This window comes from Diadema setosum, chromosome 22 (assembly GCF_964275005.1).
Source record: "Diadema setosum chromosome 22, eeDiaSeto1, whole genome shotgun sequence".
Lineage (NCBI taxonomy): Eukaryota > Metazoa > Echinodermata > Echinoidea > Diadematoida > Diadematidae > Diadema > Diadema setosum.
In genome coordinates this window covers 17,555,810-17,574,349 of record NC_092706.1, presented here as the reverse complement: position 1 = coordinate 17,574,349, position 18,540 = coordinate 17,555,810, and the positions used below count along the sequence as shown (strand labels likewise).

General features: G+C 37.3%; 1 protein-coding gene across 1 annotated transcript in view; it reads right to left on the bottom strand.

Moving 5' to 3' along the window:
• LOC140245171 (metabotropic glycine receptor-like) overlaps positions 1 to 18,540 on the bottom strand; it is a 53,271-nt gene that overhangs the window by 11,876 nt on the left and 22,855 nt on the right. The window contains exon 2 of the mRNA XM_072324769.1: positions 2,371 to 2,476. Within this exon, the coding sequence (XP_072180870.1) occupies positions 2,371 to 2,476 (106 nt within the window). The remainder of the gene's footprint in view (positions 1 to 2,370; positions 2,477 to 18,540) is intronic.

Genomic DNA, 18,540 nt, shown 5'->3' with positions numbered 1-18,540 from the left:
CGGAGTGGCCTCGCTTTAGTAGAGTACGATGCAACTCTTACATTCATGATTGTGAGGGCATATCTATTGTGAAATCTCATGAACTCAATGAACTTGCACTGTCACTGCCTGCCAGTTTGTACATTACTTTGACTCCAGTGCTGATACAGGGATGACATCTTAAAACAAGTTGTTATATAGTGCAAAAGATGCTATCAGCTGCCATTATTGCTATCGTTATTGATTGCGGGTTGGAATGTCGACTTGTTTGTAGGTATATACTGGATAAAAAAAAACCTTTGTATATTAGATTATCACAAATACAAAATAAGTCCTACTACCAGGCTGTGTTTTCTGAAAACAAAGTAAAATATCAGAGCGATGATATACATTTCAATACAAACAGGGTGATTATTGATTTGGGGGAGGGGTTCGAATGAGTGACTGAATGTTGATAATAGGGTGAACAATAGGTCATTTGAATATATTCAGGAAGTCGCAAAGTTAAATGTCAATTAAAGTTCATTTGCATTGAGTCTCGCGTGAATAATCTAATGAAAGCGTAAGCTAATTGATTATTATTTGCATGTTCAAAATCGACTTCTTGCTATTCTCAACTGATTTTTTATTTCCCATTATTTGCTCACAAGCTTATTCAGAAAAGCTTATGTCAGAGTCCAGATCATAATTTTATCCTTTAACTTAACACAATACTGGAAATCCGATAACCTCAGGCAATTATAAAAGAACAGCGACGCACTTAATGCGGTGCAAGTTATTGTTATATGCTTCTATACACGAAACACTCACTCATGAAAATACACACATGGACCGTCATTATACTTGCCTATATAGCTTGCAATGTGGCATTTCGACCTTTGAATAATGTGTGTGAAACATATTGTCTAATACCTGTGGCTGTGCGCGGCCCGCACTCTGTGGTTTTAAAGGCCCATCTAACATGTTGTATAATATATGGTATTTTATGAGAGTGTATGTGTAATACATAACATATGATATATTCATATGAAGTGTCCCTGCCAATGTGAATGGGTGGGAGCAACACAAATTGTTCCAGAATAAATGCACATCACAGATCTTTGGATTATCTCATTACACGCTTCACCCTCTCAGTACCACCCGTATAAGAGAAAAGAAAGTCATTGCTGTATACATGTATGTCAGAATGTTCCTTAATTGGTTCTATGACAGAGAAACGTTTAGGGCAATATTGTTTAATGATGACGCTGAAGATCGATTCCAAAGAGCAGAAGTCAAAATGAAATTGGATTTCAAGGAACGTACGACAGTAATCCAGTCGTAAGATAACTGATCTCATACATGATCCACGACAATGGAATGTTGTAATGTCTGATATCATTTACCCATAATTGTATGCATTTTTTCATTCATTTTCTACAATAAATCCTTATCAAAATATTTTTACTAGACCGGAAGAAAACATAAGGTGTATCAATGCGAACACACGTAGGACACTACTAATGAATTACGCTACAAAATTTAAAAGCAAAACATAGACAAAAACGATGACATTGTGATGATGATAAACATAACAATGCGACACTACGTACCTTAGATAGAGTCATCGTACAAGAGAGACATTGTCATTGAATTATGTACTAGTATTGTGTCTATAAGGAAACCATAACGCTTATTTTTAGACCTTATTTTTTTTTTTACCTTTATTGTTTCCACAGTCTGCCAGGTAGTCTGTAACACACATGAATACACTTTTTACATCATTGTAATGTTGGTTCTCCTTAGAATTTAGAAGGTTTGATATCACATAAAGTTTGATGAAAAACTCAACGATGATTAGGAAAATTTGGAAGAGTTCTTTTGTATCTTATCAGCTAATCGGGACTTTAAATGTCGACCTCGACACACAATATTCTTGTACAAATTTCGGGAGACTTAAAACCTAAAGACAGGGTTTCTTCATTCCTTGCGATGACGTGCGCATTTACGTGAAGTAATACCATACCGCAGGGTGACGTTTTCACCTCTTTGACTGTTCCCCCCCCCCCCCTCTCTCTCTCTCTCTCTCTCTCTCTCTTCATGTTATTTGTAAAGAGAAAACAGAGGCTGCGGGTGCAAAAGCGGTACATAATCAACTTTAACAGTCATTGACGTTTATGATTAAAAAGGCAGGATTTTGTTCATCATGAGACAAATATTTTAAGGTGTAGATTTCAGATGTAGTTTGCACTTTTATACAGCAGACAAAGAAAAACGTGTCAAATGTCGAAGGTGTTCAGTTTTTGTGAATAATTTGTTTGCTAACAATCTTTTAGATTCTTGTCGTTTTTTTTAAATGGATTAGGGAATGGGTACACTGGGTAAGGTGTAATTTCCAGACATTGTACTTACTGTGGTGGTATTCCGGCATTTATGCGTCCCTGCAAAGATCCCCGTGCCATTCTCGCATTGGTTGATGTCCATGGACATTAAGTCAACATCAATGCTGACTACGCCCCTGAGAAGAGATAAGTGACAAAGATAGTTTGGCAATAAGAATAATAACCTTAGTGGATATTGTCAAATTACTGGGTGGATTATGATATGCGGTTATTTCCTCGCTGAGGGTCAACACAAGGTCTGGTGGAGATCTGGGATCAACGACAGGGTCAACATCTAGAAAGCTAATATGCAGCAAGGTGCGTGTCACACATAATTCAGAAGACCTTTTTACGGGGCTTTGGAAAAGATTATAGCCAAATAAAATATACGTGGATTATGAAAGTAAGCTTTGTTGAAATGTAAGGATATTTTAATTGTTTCTCACTGATAGATGAAGGGATTTGGCTACCGTTTTGTGACAATTTCCGTGGGAAAACGGGACGGATGAGTCAGTGCAACCACAAAATGTCTTGAAAGAGATAACTATCCGAATAAAGATTCTCGAGGAACGTTACTGCCTCAGAGTAATGTGATCATTTTTGCATCGTCGAAGGCGGCTGAGCGATGCACAATTCAGCATGCGGTATTGCAGCCGAGGCAACTGTAAGTCGAATATATTACATCGCATGCTTTCTCCACTAATGGGGTGTTATTGATTGAACGGGTTGGCAATGTCGAGACGGCATTCAAACTGACAGCCTGTTTTTCCTGTTTTGCCTTTAGTATACCATTCATGGTGATGGCACTCTTTTTTTGCGTAATATATATATATTCCAATGTGCTCATTCACTGCCACGTCACTACACGAATATGATAATATATATATGAGAAGAACATCTGGCGCCCCACCACAAGTACTGAGTGAGACAATGCTACGTACGTGGCTGCTGTACCTTAAAACTTAAATTTGTCTTAAAGGGAAATGCTTCATGCGAAACTGGCGTCGCTGTTATAGAAAGCTTCATACTTATATAGTGTATTTTCGACTTACCTGCCTCTGAATAATTATGTTAAAGAATTGATAAAAACTGTACATACACGAGCCACTTCGGTCCCCTGTAATAATTTTTGATCATTTAGTAGTATATAGCTAACTGTTTGATTGTATAATGATAGCAATTGAATCATTGGATGTTCCTTTAATGCGCTCAACTTATAGAGCTATATCACTTTGGGATAATGAACAACACAAAATCATCGATAAAAGAGATCCTACATTACAGGAATGATAAATTAGATATCCGTGATGAAAACATGATGAGTTACAATTGTATCATCGCAGCGTGATAGCAGAACACAAGGCAGAATGGCAAGTCTGTAATAGCCTAAATAAAACAAAGTATTCAATAAGCACATTAACTCCTTTTGAACTCAAAGAAGTTATATAAGGAAGAAATGAAGCACTGACGATAGGTTTTATTGTCGTATACATTGAATAACACAATTTACAGTAATAAGAGGTCAAAAAGTCTCAGTTCTTTATTTCTTATGACTAGATATTTTATAGTCGTATTTTATGTCATTGTTTTGGGAAAAACTGAATTAATAAAAGGACCGTCCTCATGTCCAGTAATATCGCATGATCTCTTGGACATGGAGAAACTCATCACGATGCAACGCAATGCATGCGGATTCTTCAAAGTAAATTTAGTGACAGCCAAAGGCATCTGTGACGTCAGCAGAGCTACTCGTGACGTATGTGTCCCGCGCATATCCAAGTTTAGAACGAGGACATGCGACCTAACATTTATCAATCGCAAACGTGAAGGCAACCTCGCTACTTGGCCATGTTCAACTTCGCTGTTACTTGGAGGAATTTAGGATACGTGAAAGTGGAAAATGCTCTTCTGATCACATGTATGCGTATACTGCAATAACGAAAATATGCAATGCAGTTAGGATATAAAGTGAGATATCTCCTCAGCAACTTTTTTTTTCTTCTGATATTGCTATTTCAACGCTACGCTACATACTGACAATGATTATCAACATTACTGCTACTTTATCATTATCGTTGGTGTCTTGTTGATTACATAGCTGCCAAATAATAATAGATACATGAATAAAAAACAAATGTAATCAAAGGAAACATCGGTTACCTGTCTCTTGCCTCGAGGTAGTCACAGGCATTAGAGCTGACAATGCATTATATAGGATTGAGGTATTGATGATTGTTGTATAACACCCTACCTAGTTTAAAAAAAAAAATAGGGGAGGGGGAGAAAGTGTACAATGACAAGAACTATGGATTCACACACCTCATGGCAAGTTTTAGCCAAAATCAATAATAAGAATTTATTTTGATGCGTAAAACAACAGATATTGGCAAGATATAGGGCCACAACTGCCTGAAATTTCCTAACATTTGCCCGAATTTGCTAAATGAATCTTTTGCAACATTTCCTGTTTCCTTATCATTGAAAACATAATTTTTACTGCCATTGAATGTCATTCTGATCATTCCATAAGATAGAGGTAATACGTGATGTCTCTCCTTTATGTACAAAATAATCGATGCCCTATTTCTGCATATCCCATTTAGAGAAGACGTTCAATGATGCAAAACGACAACACAGGAAAGCCCTGTAGCCTAAACCATGAAAGCAGACCAGCAACAGAGTACATCTGCCCCAACTGTGGACGCGACTGTCAAACCTCTAAGGATTAGACCGATTAGACTCGTTAGTCACGTCAGACGCTGCCCTCAAGACTCTACACGAGCGACATTTTAGTCTTCCGAGACTTCTTCCTCTATACTTTTCTGGTTGCTCGGATGGAGATTTTGTTTTGTTTTGTTTTTTGTTGTTATTTTGTGCCATCTTAATATTAAAACAACGATTGTTTTATCATATCATTGAAATAGGAAATAACAATGGCGCAATATTTTATTTGTACAGTTTTACAACGCAGTTGACTACCCAGATAGAACAGTTTGTAATTTCACTTTGCGCATGAGCAGAAAAGGTCATTTGTACAATCAGGCATGATGGTTTGTAAATTCACTGAGAAAAGCATCTGTGACATGACGATTATTCATGTAATCCTTATAAATAGTGCTTTCCAGCACATTCACCTGACGGTAAGCCTGGTAATTGGATGTATTAATGGAAAAAAAAAACCCAACACTTTAATATATTCAGGGGAAACAATGAAATATATGCTTCGGGGGGGGGGGGTTAATTGACAGATCATTATGGTCACCCGCTCTGTGCAAGTTTATTCTTTGTTTGAATATGAATTCCATAAATTGTCACGTCAGGGCAAGATCACGCATTATGCTGCTTTGAGAACAAGGTAAGTGCCTAGCCAACTGAGAAAAAAAAAGGTCATTGTACCAATGTAAATATGAGCTAATTAGGAGCTGGCTGTTTAGAGTGATATGCTAAAGCATTTATAACATTGTTTCTATCCTTTGAGAGTAAAGCCTCTTAACATACTTGCACGGATAGCCTAGGGCAGCTGATTAGCCTCACCGAACGAAACTCTCTCCAAATAGATTAGATGCTCCAAATACGCATTTTGCGACTGAAGAGAGCTCCATTAAGATAAATTACCTGGCAGTATAACAATCGGACCCAAGCTCAACAAGCGAGGACTTCAGTCAGCTTGTAGTTAGAGAAATGATGGGAAAATAGTACCACTGCATTTTATCTATACGTTTATCCCGATAAAGCTTCGATGACAAGCCATCACAGAAATTTTGTCGGAGAAAGAAGAAGATAAAGACAAAGAAGAAACCACAATAAAAACCCTTTATGACATTGATAATTTGAGCTTGTACAAAAGTAATCACCGTAGATCACAGCATCATCTTGTTTTGAAAGGATACTTGTCTTAGACTCCGTAAGTTGTTCAAAATATTTATTAGATACCCGTGCATACTTATGTGTAAAATAGTGATGAGTAATGACTATATTATGATGTGATCATGAGTCAAGCAAATAATTTTGACTCTCGTCATGCTCGTCTTTGAGGTACTATGAAATGCGATATCTTACTCACTCTCACTCCATACGATACAACATCTTAATAATAGCGGCTGTTACATGGAATAGTTTACATCATAGACGTTCCAATCTCTCCTCGATTAATCACAGCTTGCCATCGCCCTACAGTCTCGACATCCTTACTTGAGAGTGTGATACAACTGAACAGTGTCAGTGTGACCCGAGCCAATATCAACAGTACTTCGTGTCATCACCAGTCGAGGATGCTCGTGGTTGCTATGGTAACATGTAAATTGATCCTACTAATCTGGTTAGGACGGTAGACGCATGAGAGAATGGGAGAAAGAAAGAGAGAGATGGAAGAAGGAGAAGTGAAACAGAGAGGGGGAGGGAAGGAAAAGAAGGGGAAAGGGATGGGGAGCAGGAGAGAGATTGGGAGGGCCCTTTCTGTGAGCTCCGACGACTCGAACGATGTTCAGGGACAGCGGCACCAGTCCACTTCTATTACAGCGGAGCTTATCACTAGTGGCAGGCGCGAGCGTAACTCAAAAAGAAGGTTGCACATTTTAATTGAATGCGACGTAAGTTCGATGGTTGTGTCTGTTCTTTTTTTTTTTTTTTTTTACTACTAGAGCGAATCGTCATCACAGTAATTCGTATGTGAGCCTTGTATGCAGTTTTAATTAACGTTTTCGTAAATTGAACCTGGATAACACACGGGGCACTGTGTATTTCATAAAGTTTGCAATGAAATTCACGTGTTCTCTTTGTTTTCACTTATTACATTTATTTTACATGCTGAAAGGTCAGGCGAGAAAACGCACAGCTTGTAACACTTCCAGACATAATCATCCACTGCAAATGAAATAAGGTTTGGATGTTTTTCATTTCTTCAGGATGTCATTTCCTCAAAGTTGTTTGTTACACGCTCATCAGCTGCACAAAAAAAAAAAAAAAAAAATCACTGAAGCTGGGTGTCTTTATGTTGCCTTTGCTTAAGAAATGGTTAAATCCAAATATTTTCTGTATCAGTATATGTGTGTATGAGTGCACTCAGTTCTGTTCATCTTTGTTAGATGAGTAGAGTAAAGTCTTCTTTCATTCATAAACTTACTATCAAGTTAAATCAAGTTTCTCCTACAAAGAAACAAAGATTATGTCATCATGAAATGTTTCATTTCATGCAAACTCTACAATTCAAGATGTATGTCGTTCACAACCAGAACTATAGTACAAGAATTAATTTAATCCATTAAAGATAACGGTGAAATATCGGGCGATCAAAGATGAAGAAAGGAAGTGTAAAAATACCATGAATAGACTCGCGTACGTAATGAATATTTGTGTGCAACTGAAATATATAAAGCTGCAAGTGCTATACGTTTTCATATTTCAAAGCAAAGCGTACATGTGTCTAAGAGAGTTTGATGATATTGCGTAAGCGAGGAATTATTTATGAAGAGATATCAAAAGCTGAATTTTGCGCTTCATCTGTCCTTTTTTCCCCTCGAGATATAGGAATAATATTTTATGTCACGGAAACATATCATTCGTACGTGGACATGGCTCAGATATGACTGACGTTATTGCGTCAATAATTACAGTTACTTTTATGATGTTAGAGAAAACAAAAACAAAACAAACAGCGAGCTCTCCTTCTAACAGCTGACGGATAATTGTGAGAGGGTGTGTCGAAAACGAAATGTCATCGAGGTCACATTTCATTAATGTCGTGTCCGGTGACCTGCAGGTTTCATCTTCTGCAATGGGATCATGAATATCAAGTCATTGTAACTCAGGAAATACAAGCGATTGTCAAGGATGTCATCTTGGTAGTTACCTTGTTTTATAATCGCTTCATTGTCACCTGAATTTGATGGAATCACACACAAACACACATGCCCACAGTACACATTATTCTCTGTGGTAAAACCTCTGACGGTTTGCTCTAAGACTGTCATGTGTACACATTTGTGACAGAATGATGTCACAAGAAGACAGTGAGAGGTAAATCAATATCCCACGTATAGATATTGACTTGTAGCGTTGTTATAACATTTCATACGGAAATCTACTCTGATAAATGTTTTTGTGCATAAGAAAACGTTGATATATTATATGCTATATATATATATATAAAACACACTCAGAGAAACATGGGGCCTCTGCGTCTCTTTCGTAGTCAGTCAATCAATTGCGTTTCATTTCGTCAGACATTCGACGACGAGAACCAATCTAGGCAAAATAAAAACCACTCCAATCCCAGCCCGATGCATATAAAGAAGCCTTGGTGTGTTCACTCGCATGCATGCAAGTGTGTCAAGGCTCCCATTTCAGAATCCGCCCTTTATAGAGAAGTGAAATGCTTTGGAATTGCTGATATAACATTTTTAATTTACCAGGTAATTAAATTATCTTGCTGGTCGTTCCAATATCGAACAAGGCTTTCTCGGGTATGATGCGCATGTAGAAGGTCCGATGTAAACTGGTTGATGTTTGTTGATTTCTTTGAATGTTATGTATTTGTCTCTTCTGATATTGATATTGATGTTATATTGCTGTATATTTCTAGTATGTCTATACCACATCCATGAACATGTATCTATATTGCTGATGCTGCATGCTGTAAGAACAGAACCAGCACTCCCTGTCGGACGGAAACTTGGTGGTGTAGTGGATATTGAAAGACGCCTGTCCTGTGATCATAAGTTCGAACCTTTCCCGAGTATAGTAAACCCATTATTTTTTTTTACCATGGTTACCACTTAACACTGATTGATTTGGTGCTTATTTACGTCTATATGGAGCAAATTCTCGACGCAAGAATTTCATTAATTCTAATAGATACTAACGTACCCGCCGCATGCTATAAGGACTGAACATTCCAAATATTCCCTGGATATGAAATATGTGCATCAGATCGTTCTATTTCAATTCTTAAAACTGCAAAAGTTCCGTCGGAGGGATCCCCCTCCCACACCCTCACTTACGCTGCGTTTACACCATGTTCCCGGCAGCCACGGCAGTCACGTTTCAGGCCACCGTGGACAAAACTGGATGGACGTCAGACAACGCGGTGAGACGGGATAGGCAAACATGACAGGCCGTGATTGCAGTGGATAACGTGTCATATTTTTAAACTGTCAAAAATGCCACGACAGTCCCGGTGCTAATTAGAAACCCTAATAAATCGGGATGAACGCAACAAAACACGACGGCACGTAATAGGCCGTAACAAAACAAAAAATATTGATAGTCTAGCCTGATCAGATGCCGTGAGAACAGAGTATGATAGCTATATGGTCACCGGGGCGAGGACTGGAACGAACAAGACTAGAATACAAAGGAGGAAAAAGGAGAATGTTTCATCTACCACGGTGCACTACGTTTCGAGAGCAAACGGGATTGCCGTGGCCATCGGGAACATGGTGTAAACGCAACATAACACTTAGTACACAGTGATGACGCACACGCGGAACAAGAAATACCGCGATTTAGTCATTCACATTTCTCTGCACATTTAGTTTTCATACTTTTTTGACAGGAAAAAATTCCACAAATTTCACCCAAAGTGTGCACCAGATCGCTGAATTTCAGGTCTGAAAATGCAAAATCTCCCTAGAGTGGGAGGGAGGATACCCCCCCCCCCCCCCGATGACTCCTCTCCCTCGCACATTATCTTCCAAGTCCCCCCTTCCTTTCACCACCCCCCCCCCCCAAAAAAAAAGAATCATATATATATATATATATATATATATATATATATAATTTATATATAATATATCGTGAACATGGATCGACGCCCCTGGTTGCAATGCTTTTAAATTGGCGTGTTCCTTGTTTTATGGCATATTGGGCTTGGTTGATCCAGTACAGTGACCATTACTAATCCATTTTCAGCATCTATGCAAAAAAAAAAAAAAAAAAAAAAAGTTGATTTTATTCATCACATACAGTGTGTGATTACAAGTGGAATACAACCACCTCACTGACATTACATCCTTGCTTACAATTTTCTCTATATTTTCGTTTAACACGCGAAATAACATGTCGAAAAAAACAGCCATGTAGGCCTAATCTGGTGATTGATATACTGCGAAATCAGTCAAAGTGATACTGCTCTTTGACGTAAGACACTATTGCTCGAAGTCATAATTGTTCCTTCAATACCAAATGGACTGAACACCATTAACGGCATTGCCGTCTTTATCGTCATACGGGGAGACTTAGTGTCCGCTGCCTCTTTTCAATATCCTACATGGCTCAAAATGCTCTATTTGAAAACAGAAAGTGCGTTGATGTTTCTTTGGGCTTTCGTTATCTTTTACAATCAAATATCTCAAGGTATACTTGTAATGATGACCCCGAGCGATGTTCTTCATGGAATACAATGCCAGCATTGTGTCAATTCAAATGGTAATCATCAATGGATACCCGATAAGCTGGATGAAATACAATCGTAGTGAGTTTGTGAGCATGGGAGATGTAGCATTGATTATAAGAAATAGCGAAACCAGTTATACCTATCATTTACAATGGAATAATTTTGATACTTGATGTATTTTATGACTTCAATGTCTAGATCTTCGTTCACAATGCTTTTGGATAATGATCATTGTCATGCGTATAAGCCAGATCAGAGTTAGTTCATTGGTACATTGATCCAAAATGACTTTATTTTTCTATTTTTCTCAGTCGGTTAGGGGCACTTCACTCGTTTTCAGAGCGACAAAATGCATAAACTTTACGTAATAATTCATAGGATTCATCAATCCTGTTCAAACAAAAAGTGGTCTTGAGTAGACCAGATGACCAAAAAGTGCAAGGTTGCAAAAGCAGGTCATTTTTTGATAAGGAAATGGATATTTGGGAAAACATCAATTTCCTTTGCATTGAATGTATTAACAATCTCTTTCTATTGACATTGCCAAATTCCACTCTTGCTGTCAGGGGGATGTGCTGGCAAGCAGCATTCATAAGGATTATATGAAAATCATTTCATCACAGATGCTTATCCCAGTGAACTTAAAAACCAACATGCGTGTTGGTACAAATGACCTTCCTTTTTTTCTGCTCTTGCGCAAAGTGGAACTGCGAACTGGCTTATCATTTTCACCCCTAAATACTTTTCATGTTAACATTAGAACTACTTTTGTTATTAGAACCTTTCATGATTACACCCTGATAACCATTAATCAAAGAAAAAGGGCCATTCATGGATCATGTGCTTGGTGATTACTCAGATATGAAGCCAAGCTACTCGGTGATTTCCTTGTATAGCCTTCGCTCTACCCTAATTATGTGGTTCTCGCTCATTTCCATACTGTGAACATCACCTGCGCTTACGCTGTAATTATTTGATTACAATATACCTTAATTGTGATGATCAACAGACTCATTATCACCCTCTTACAGCAGATGACGCTAGATTATATGTCACTGATGGAACAAACAAGTCGTCCAAGCTTCTTTATTAGTGTGTGTATCATGGGAATATCAGAGCATTGAAGCTCAACACTGCCATATAATTATAAACACACATAAAACATGCGGTTATATAAACGGCAGTGCGCTTGTATTTGCTTGTATGCATAGGTGTGTATGTGTGTGTGCTTGTGTGTGTATGCATATATTATACAATGATACGATATCCGTATTGGTGTATTGAAGTGGTAAAAACAGAATTCAATTGCTGAAGAGAGGAGAATAAAGAAAACAATGACAGAAGCAACGATCAGAACATGGGAAGTGTTCATTGCATTGTGTGAAACTGTAAATTTTCTTTTCCTGAAAATGGATTAATATTGTTTGTTTGTGCCTATGCATTTTTCCCAAACCTACATTTTTGTTCATTCTGTCCTAGTCTTGAAATCTCCTGTATTTCTTTCGAGACTATATTTTCTATTCAATAATCTATGCCACCTCTTTAAAGGGGAATGAAACCCAACCGATACACTTGGATTGAGTGAATGCAGGACCATTGGCACAACACATCAGCGAAGATTGAGGATCAGCACAGTTTGAGGAAAACGTCAAACTGTTGAAAACTTAAAAATTTGTAACATTTTGGTGAAGCCATCGCTGGATAAACGGACTACTACAGTTCGTGACGTCACATATATATGTACAACTATATAAGGGAAATACTCAGAGAATTTCACCATTTTTTTTTTTTATGAAACGCAGACATTCCCTCAACTTGTTACTGATGTCACACTATTTTAAGGGCAATATCATTCCCCCTGCCTTTTTGAACGAGGTTAAGACAAATGCGCTTTCATTATGCTCGAAAAATCTCTATATTTTATCGTTTTTCATACGCGGCATCACACAGTGTTGTAGTCGTTTAATTCAGCTGTGCACCAAATCTTTAAAAATTCATACATTTTGAACAGTTTGTCCCATTTTCCTCAAAATGCACTGATTTGATGCAGTAATATCGCTGCTTTTCCTCAGTTCACATTATATTTGGGTCTCCCTATCTTTTTCCTTTAATCAGCTCCCATTCCCATTTTTGTTTTGTTTGATAATCTGTTTTAGTTGATATCATATTCTTGATCAAATTCATAAGACGTAAATCTCCACCACAGAGTCGGAAAAGCACTTTATCCTATTTTCAAAACGCAATCATGGCTTGAATACTGCCAGGTTCCCCAGAACCTTTTTTTTTATATTATTAACCTCGATAATCGGTTACCACAGCAGGCGTCAGGCAACAACAAATCCCACGCAAGGAATCAGCCAAAAGTGATCGAGATGCTATAGGCAACATTGCAGTAACTTCAATACCAAATTACAACTTACAATATCCAGATATCTGTAATTCCAATGCTACAGTGATCTTGTTCAAATTTCAGTTACTTTAAGGGGGTTTTCCCTCCTTCACCTATCTGTAAGTCCCTGCTATGTACTGATAAGCAATAAAGAGCAAGTAATGGCTGGATTCAATTCAATTCAATTCAAAGTTTATTTCATTTTTCGACAAAACATATAAGTTACACTTCTTTTAACCTCCATTAAGAGGTTTTCAAATTTATTAATTTATCTATCAATTATACTGACGCCCTCACCACACAAAAACGAAGCCCAAAAGGGTGTGACTACACAGCTTTCATGTGTAAGCCGCGGCAATAGCCTAAAATGAACAAGAAATTGACAAAGCTTTACCACTTTTTAAAGATAATCACATTACAAGGAACTTGACAGGACTTATTTAGAGTAGATGTAGTCTGCGTTTCACATCCAGTTTCTTTACGTGGTCAATATTTCTTTGCATTTACCTTCACATATCTATTAATCCATCAGTTTATTCATATCTTTGTATATGGGTTCAGTTTTAACTGTCATGATTATGTTTTTACTATTAATTCATTCTTTCGTCTTTATCCTTTGTCACATCCATTTCAACTCAGAAAAATACAACGACATGTAATAGTAAGACATGTAATAGTGCACAAATCTCCCATTCATCTTTATTCTAATCGTGGTGTAATATCTTCGTTACTTTCTTAGTCATGCTCTGTAAATGCCGTTCTTATGGTCCACTTCTTTAATAAATCTCTACATCTTGTTCGTCTTTTATGACTCCACAGTGCCATGTATGGGACTTACCACCTGTGGCAGTCAATTGATCTTCACAGATTATGCACCTGGCGCCTTTCGACTGTGCAGACACACCGCCTTTGATCATAATCCCAGCTTGCTTGGCGTCTTTGTCTGTGTGTGTGTTGGTGTGTGTTTTAATGTGAAAATTCATACACTTTATTTTCATATTTGAACTATAGTGGGGTATAAGATGTCCAAGAATTACAGTATATGTGTATAATGTATGTGTATAAAGGGCGGCCCAAAAGTTACAGGGTGTATTCAATTCAAAGATTTCCGTTTCCATATCAAAAAGAAGAATGCACAATTCATTTTACATTCGAGGTTTTTATGATCTAAGAATACACGTTGGTTATTAATGGCAGTGATCCGGATAGGGAACTACTGGAATGGGATATGAAGTTGAGTTGTTATATGCCCATTGGATGAAATCGACATTTTCATGTAATCCTTTTTGATGCACGATCAGGTTTTCACAAAAATGGTAAGGCAATCCTCTAGAATGCGTGATCAAGTTTTTCATCCTACAAAAGTTTCCCCTTCTGTGTCCAATCGTATTCGTCTTTGTCTGCTCTAGTTACAACATATCCCCTTTTTGTTATGATCCTTGGCTTTAATGTGTGAAGAATATGAGTTGTTCATGGCATATGCAGTGGTGTCCCGACACCTAGAGGCTGTGTGATTGGGGGTGATGTCAAGGTGGGGTTACACCAATGGGTTAAAATTGACATCATCACTTTCTGCCATAAATGCACAGACAAATTTTGGCGAGAATTGGCAGAAATCATGCCAAGGTATTATTAAGTTGTTCAAATTGTCAGGTTACTCTAAGGACTTTTTCGTGCCCGAAGAGACGGAAAGACGAGTTGTGACAACTCGTCTTTTCGACCTTTTTTTCCCGAAAAGTCACGAAGACGAGATTTCATACACACTGCATAGTTAATCTAGCCTTTCGCCTTCTCAGACCCGAAAGGCTGAGAAGGCGATATCTCGGATCTCGCCTCAAGATCAGAGATCTTGTCTTTTTGCCTTTTCAGGTCGCAGAAGTCGAGAAGACAAGAAGTCACATCTTGCCATCTTGTCTTCTCAGATCCGAGAAGTCAAGAAGACAGGTATTACAATGTATATCTCGCCTTCTCCCCTTCCCGGTGGCACTCATAAGCTTCCATATTTTTGAGAAGTGCTTTTTCGTCTCTTTGCCCTATATGCAATGCGCATCAGGCAGCGTCGATAAGCTCCCTTGTCATTGCTTCCAAAAATATGGACTCATTCCGCACACGCAGCATTCCCTATGCAACATTCGACCTGTAATAGCTATACTGACGACTCCTTTATGACATCATGGCAATCTCTTGACAAGTGATATTCTGCTCGTCGTGTTCCAAGTTGTTGATATCTTGTTTTATTCAGGACAACGCTGCAACAGGTGACATCGTCTTCCCGAAATATTCTCTGCTTTGACGAGGGTGATTTATTTCACAGGAAGCTGAAAATTTTACATATTTTCCATCTAATTCACAAAGTGACTATCTTGAATCGAGTCTTAACCTTGTTCATGATGTGGGTGCAGTCACAAACGGAACTTACGTTCTCCGTATAATATCCTCCAGTCACTCATTGTGCTGTTCAGAAAGTATTTAGAGTTCTTAATGGTCTGCTGAATAACTCCCTATAAGGATTCACGCAAGACCACATGACCTAGCCAAGAAATTGCGTCTTTCTGTCATTAGAAAGTAAGAAAAAAAAAGAATCGAGATTTTCTCGAGGTTCATGTAACAAATTGCATCTCAGGCACATATTTCCTTGACAAACTTAGGTTCAGTTTAGTCTTTTCGCGATGGTCTAATTGGAAGTCTTTCGCAAAGTGTTACTTGAGGTCTAGATTTTACTTTATCTATTTATTCACGGAATTAAAATACTTGCTCTCAGCTTACAGCTGTTTTTCATTAAGTCCGTTAACAGGTTGAAATACACGATATTTGCAAATGAATAAATGTATGACGTTGTATATACAAAGCACATACTTCAGAAAAATGCAGTTACAATAGTAAATAAAAGGTAAACTTAGATAAGTATCACAGAGAAAAAAGTACTGAGAACAGATGAAGATGAAATGAAGAGATATAGTAAATTTCAATCAATAAAACAGCATTGGGTATGCATTCGAAATTCTACTAAAAACATTTAATAATTTTTCTCGCATCGAACATCTCCAGGAAGATCATTTGATAATTGACAAACGTATGCATTGCGCTGTAACCCGTTGTACATGTAATTTGTTCCCGATGTCTGTGACTTCAAAACACATTCATCATTACGTAAACAATAACTTCTTCCTTTTAAATTTACTAGATAACAAAGAGACTCATGTGCAATTATATGATGATTCAATTCAAAACACAATGCCAATGTACCCTTTTTCATCTTAACAAATAAAAATCAAAATTTGTATCTTCATTTATATACTTTGCCGTTATGCTTATCACTACTACATGTGGTTGGATTCAAAATGTTTCGTATACTTGAAGCTATAACTGTGGTTTTGTATAACATAAGGCCTATATTTAGCATCACATGGGAGTCGCAATATTGAAGTACATTATATATGCATATGTATGAACGATGATTATGCGATATTTCCATGTGATAATGCACGCCATCGCACAAAATGGGGATTATGACTATTATAGTATTTACGGCCTGACTTCCAGGTAGCACAATATTTCACAAATAATCAGCCAGTACATGTAATATGTCAAACCATGATGGGGGAAACAGAGTCAGTTGGAAGAATATGAGGAAGTGGAGAGGATTTGATAGTGGAGTTGATTCAAAATCGAACATGAGGGTATCATCTTTCCTACGATACAATGTACACTGTAATGTAAACAGATTTCACTAAAGCCTTGATAAATCTTATAACATAATTATTATAATTCCAGAGCAGATTCACATCAGTTCAACACCTGAAAATGAAAATACGGTTCCGAAAATGAAGTAAAGTTGGTTAATCCGAAAATGTAAAAAAAAAAAAAAAAAGGAACCTTCAAGATATAGAACCCTTTTTTCAGTCTCGGCTTAACGAACCTTCGGAATAAAGAACTTCATTCATTTTCGGATTAACGAACCTTCGGAATAACGGACCTTATTCATATTTGGATTAACGACTTTAGGAATAACGAACCTTCAGAAAAATGAACCTTCGAAATAACGAACTGTAACCCCATTAACGCAAGTTCAAAGTCATCTAATACCCAAACCGAGTACCTTTCTAATCCACAGATTTTAGTTATAAAGAAGGCACACTACATCTGCAATAGCAAAAGTAATATGGGAAGTCATACGTTTAAACCCACTCAAAATGCCCTGCTTTGTAGCCTTCGTCCGACATTATATCGGGTGTAAGTGAGGGATGAGAATTGTATAACAGGGAGACATTAAAACTGTAAAATCCTATAGGCGCATGCTCTTAAATTTCGTTATTCGCCTGTTATATCACTATATTTGATACTTCTCGTTGATTTTATGATTGTTTTGCATATACTGTATATCTTAATGTTAATTTACCCCGAAGCTTTTATGTCTCGTGTCCCGTTTGGGCCACTAAAATCTTTAAGTCTGAAATTTTGGTGGTACTACAACGATATACATGCATAGTGGCCCAAAATAACAGCAAAAGTAACAATCCATTTTGAATCTTCAGATCTTAGTTGCCCGATCGGGGCCACCAGGCCACCGCTACACCGCTAATGTCGAACCCTGATATAATTATGAATGTATAATAATCAAAAAGAAAAACTCGTGGTATTTGGAAGAAAATGACTACTAGTATATCGGATAAAGAACAATAACACAATATTGACAGAAGATTGCAAAACTGTGTCAAAACATTTCGATCTCGTTCATTGTGTGTAAGCACTGGAACGGCTTGTATTGAAAGAAAACTGGAAGTTATATTTTCTTTATGGTAGTGATTAAACTTACTAAACTTTTTTTTTCCACAACTAAACATAAGCTTCGATATTTGGTCGAATTCATTATCCCTTTCTGAAGTAAAAATCTACGTTAAGGTTTTGGGAACGTGCGACGACAATGGTTGTTTTTCTTTGTAATTTCATACCAATGAATTTCGATACGCACTTTACGTGATTTTTTATGTAAATAAAAGGTTATTTTTCATAGAGTAATTTATTCTTTCTCTTGCACCTTACACATTCTATTCCGTAAATATCGAACGACAGATAATTCTTCCTATATCTGCTGTAGTCAGACCACAAAGCCATGAATTAATCGACAGGATACGATATCTCTTATCTTATGATTTTCAACGTGCAGGTAAAAATCCGCGAACTGAGTGATAACACTGCCATGAAGTTCTTGTGTTCATACATAGTTACATTGTTTGTTGAATAACGTGGCCATAACAGTAGATGATGACAACTGAAGCTTGTGAGAAATCTACATCACTAATCAAAGCTTGTATGTGCATACTTCAAAATATTGTTTTAATCATTAATCAGATAATAATCCTTTGAAGACTTTTGTTTATACATAGATTATACGACTTTATGTATTTAGTGTTCAGACA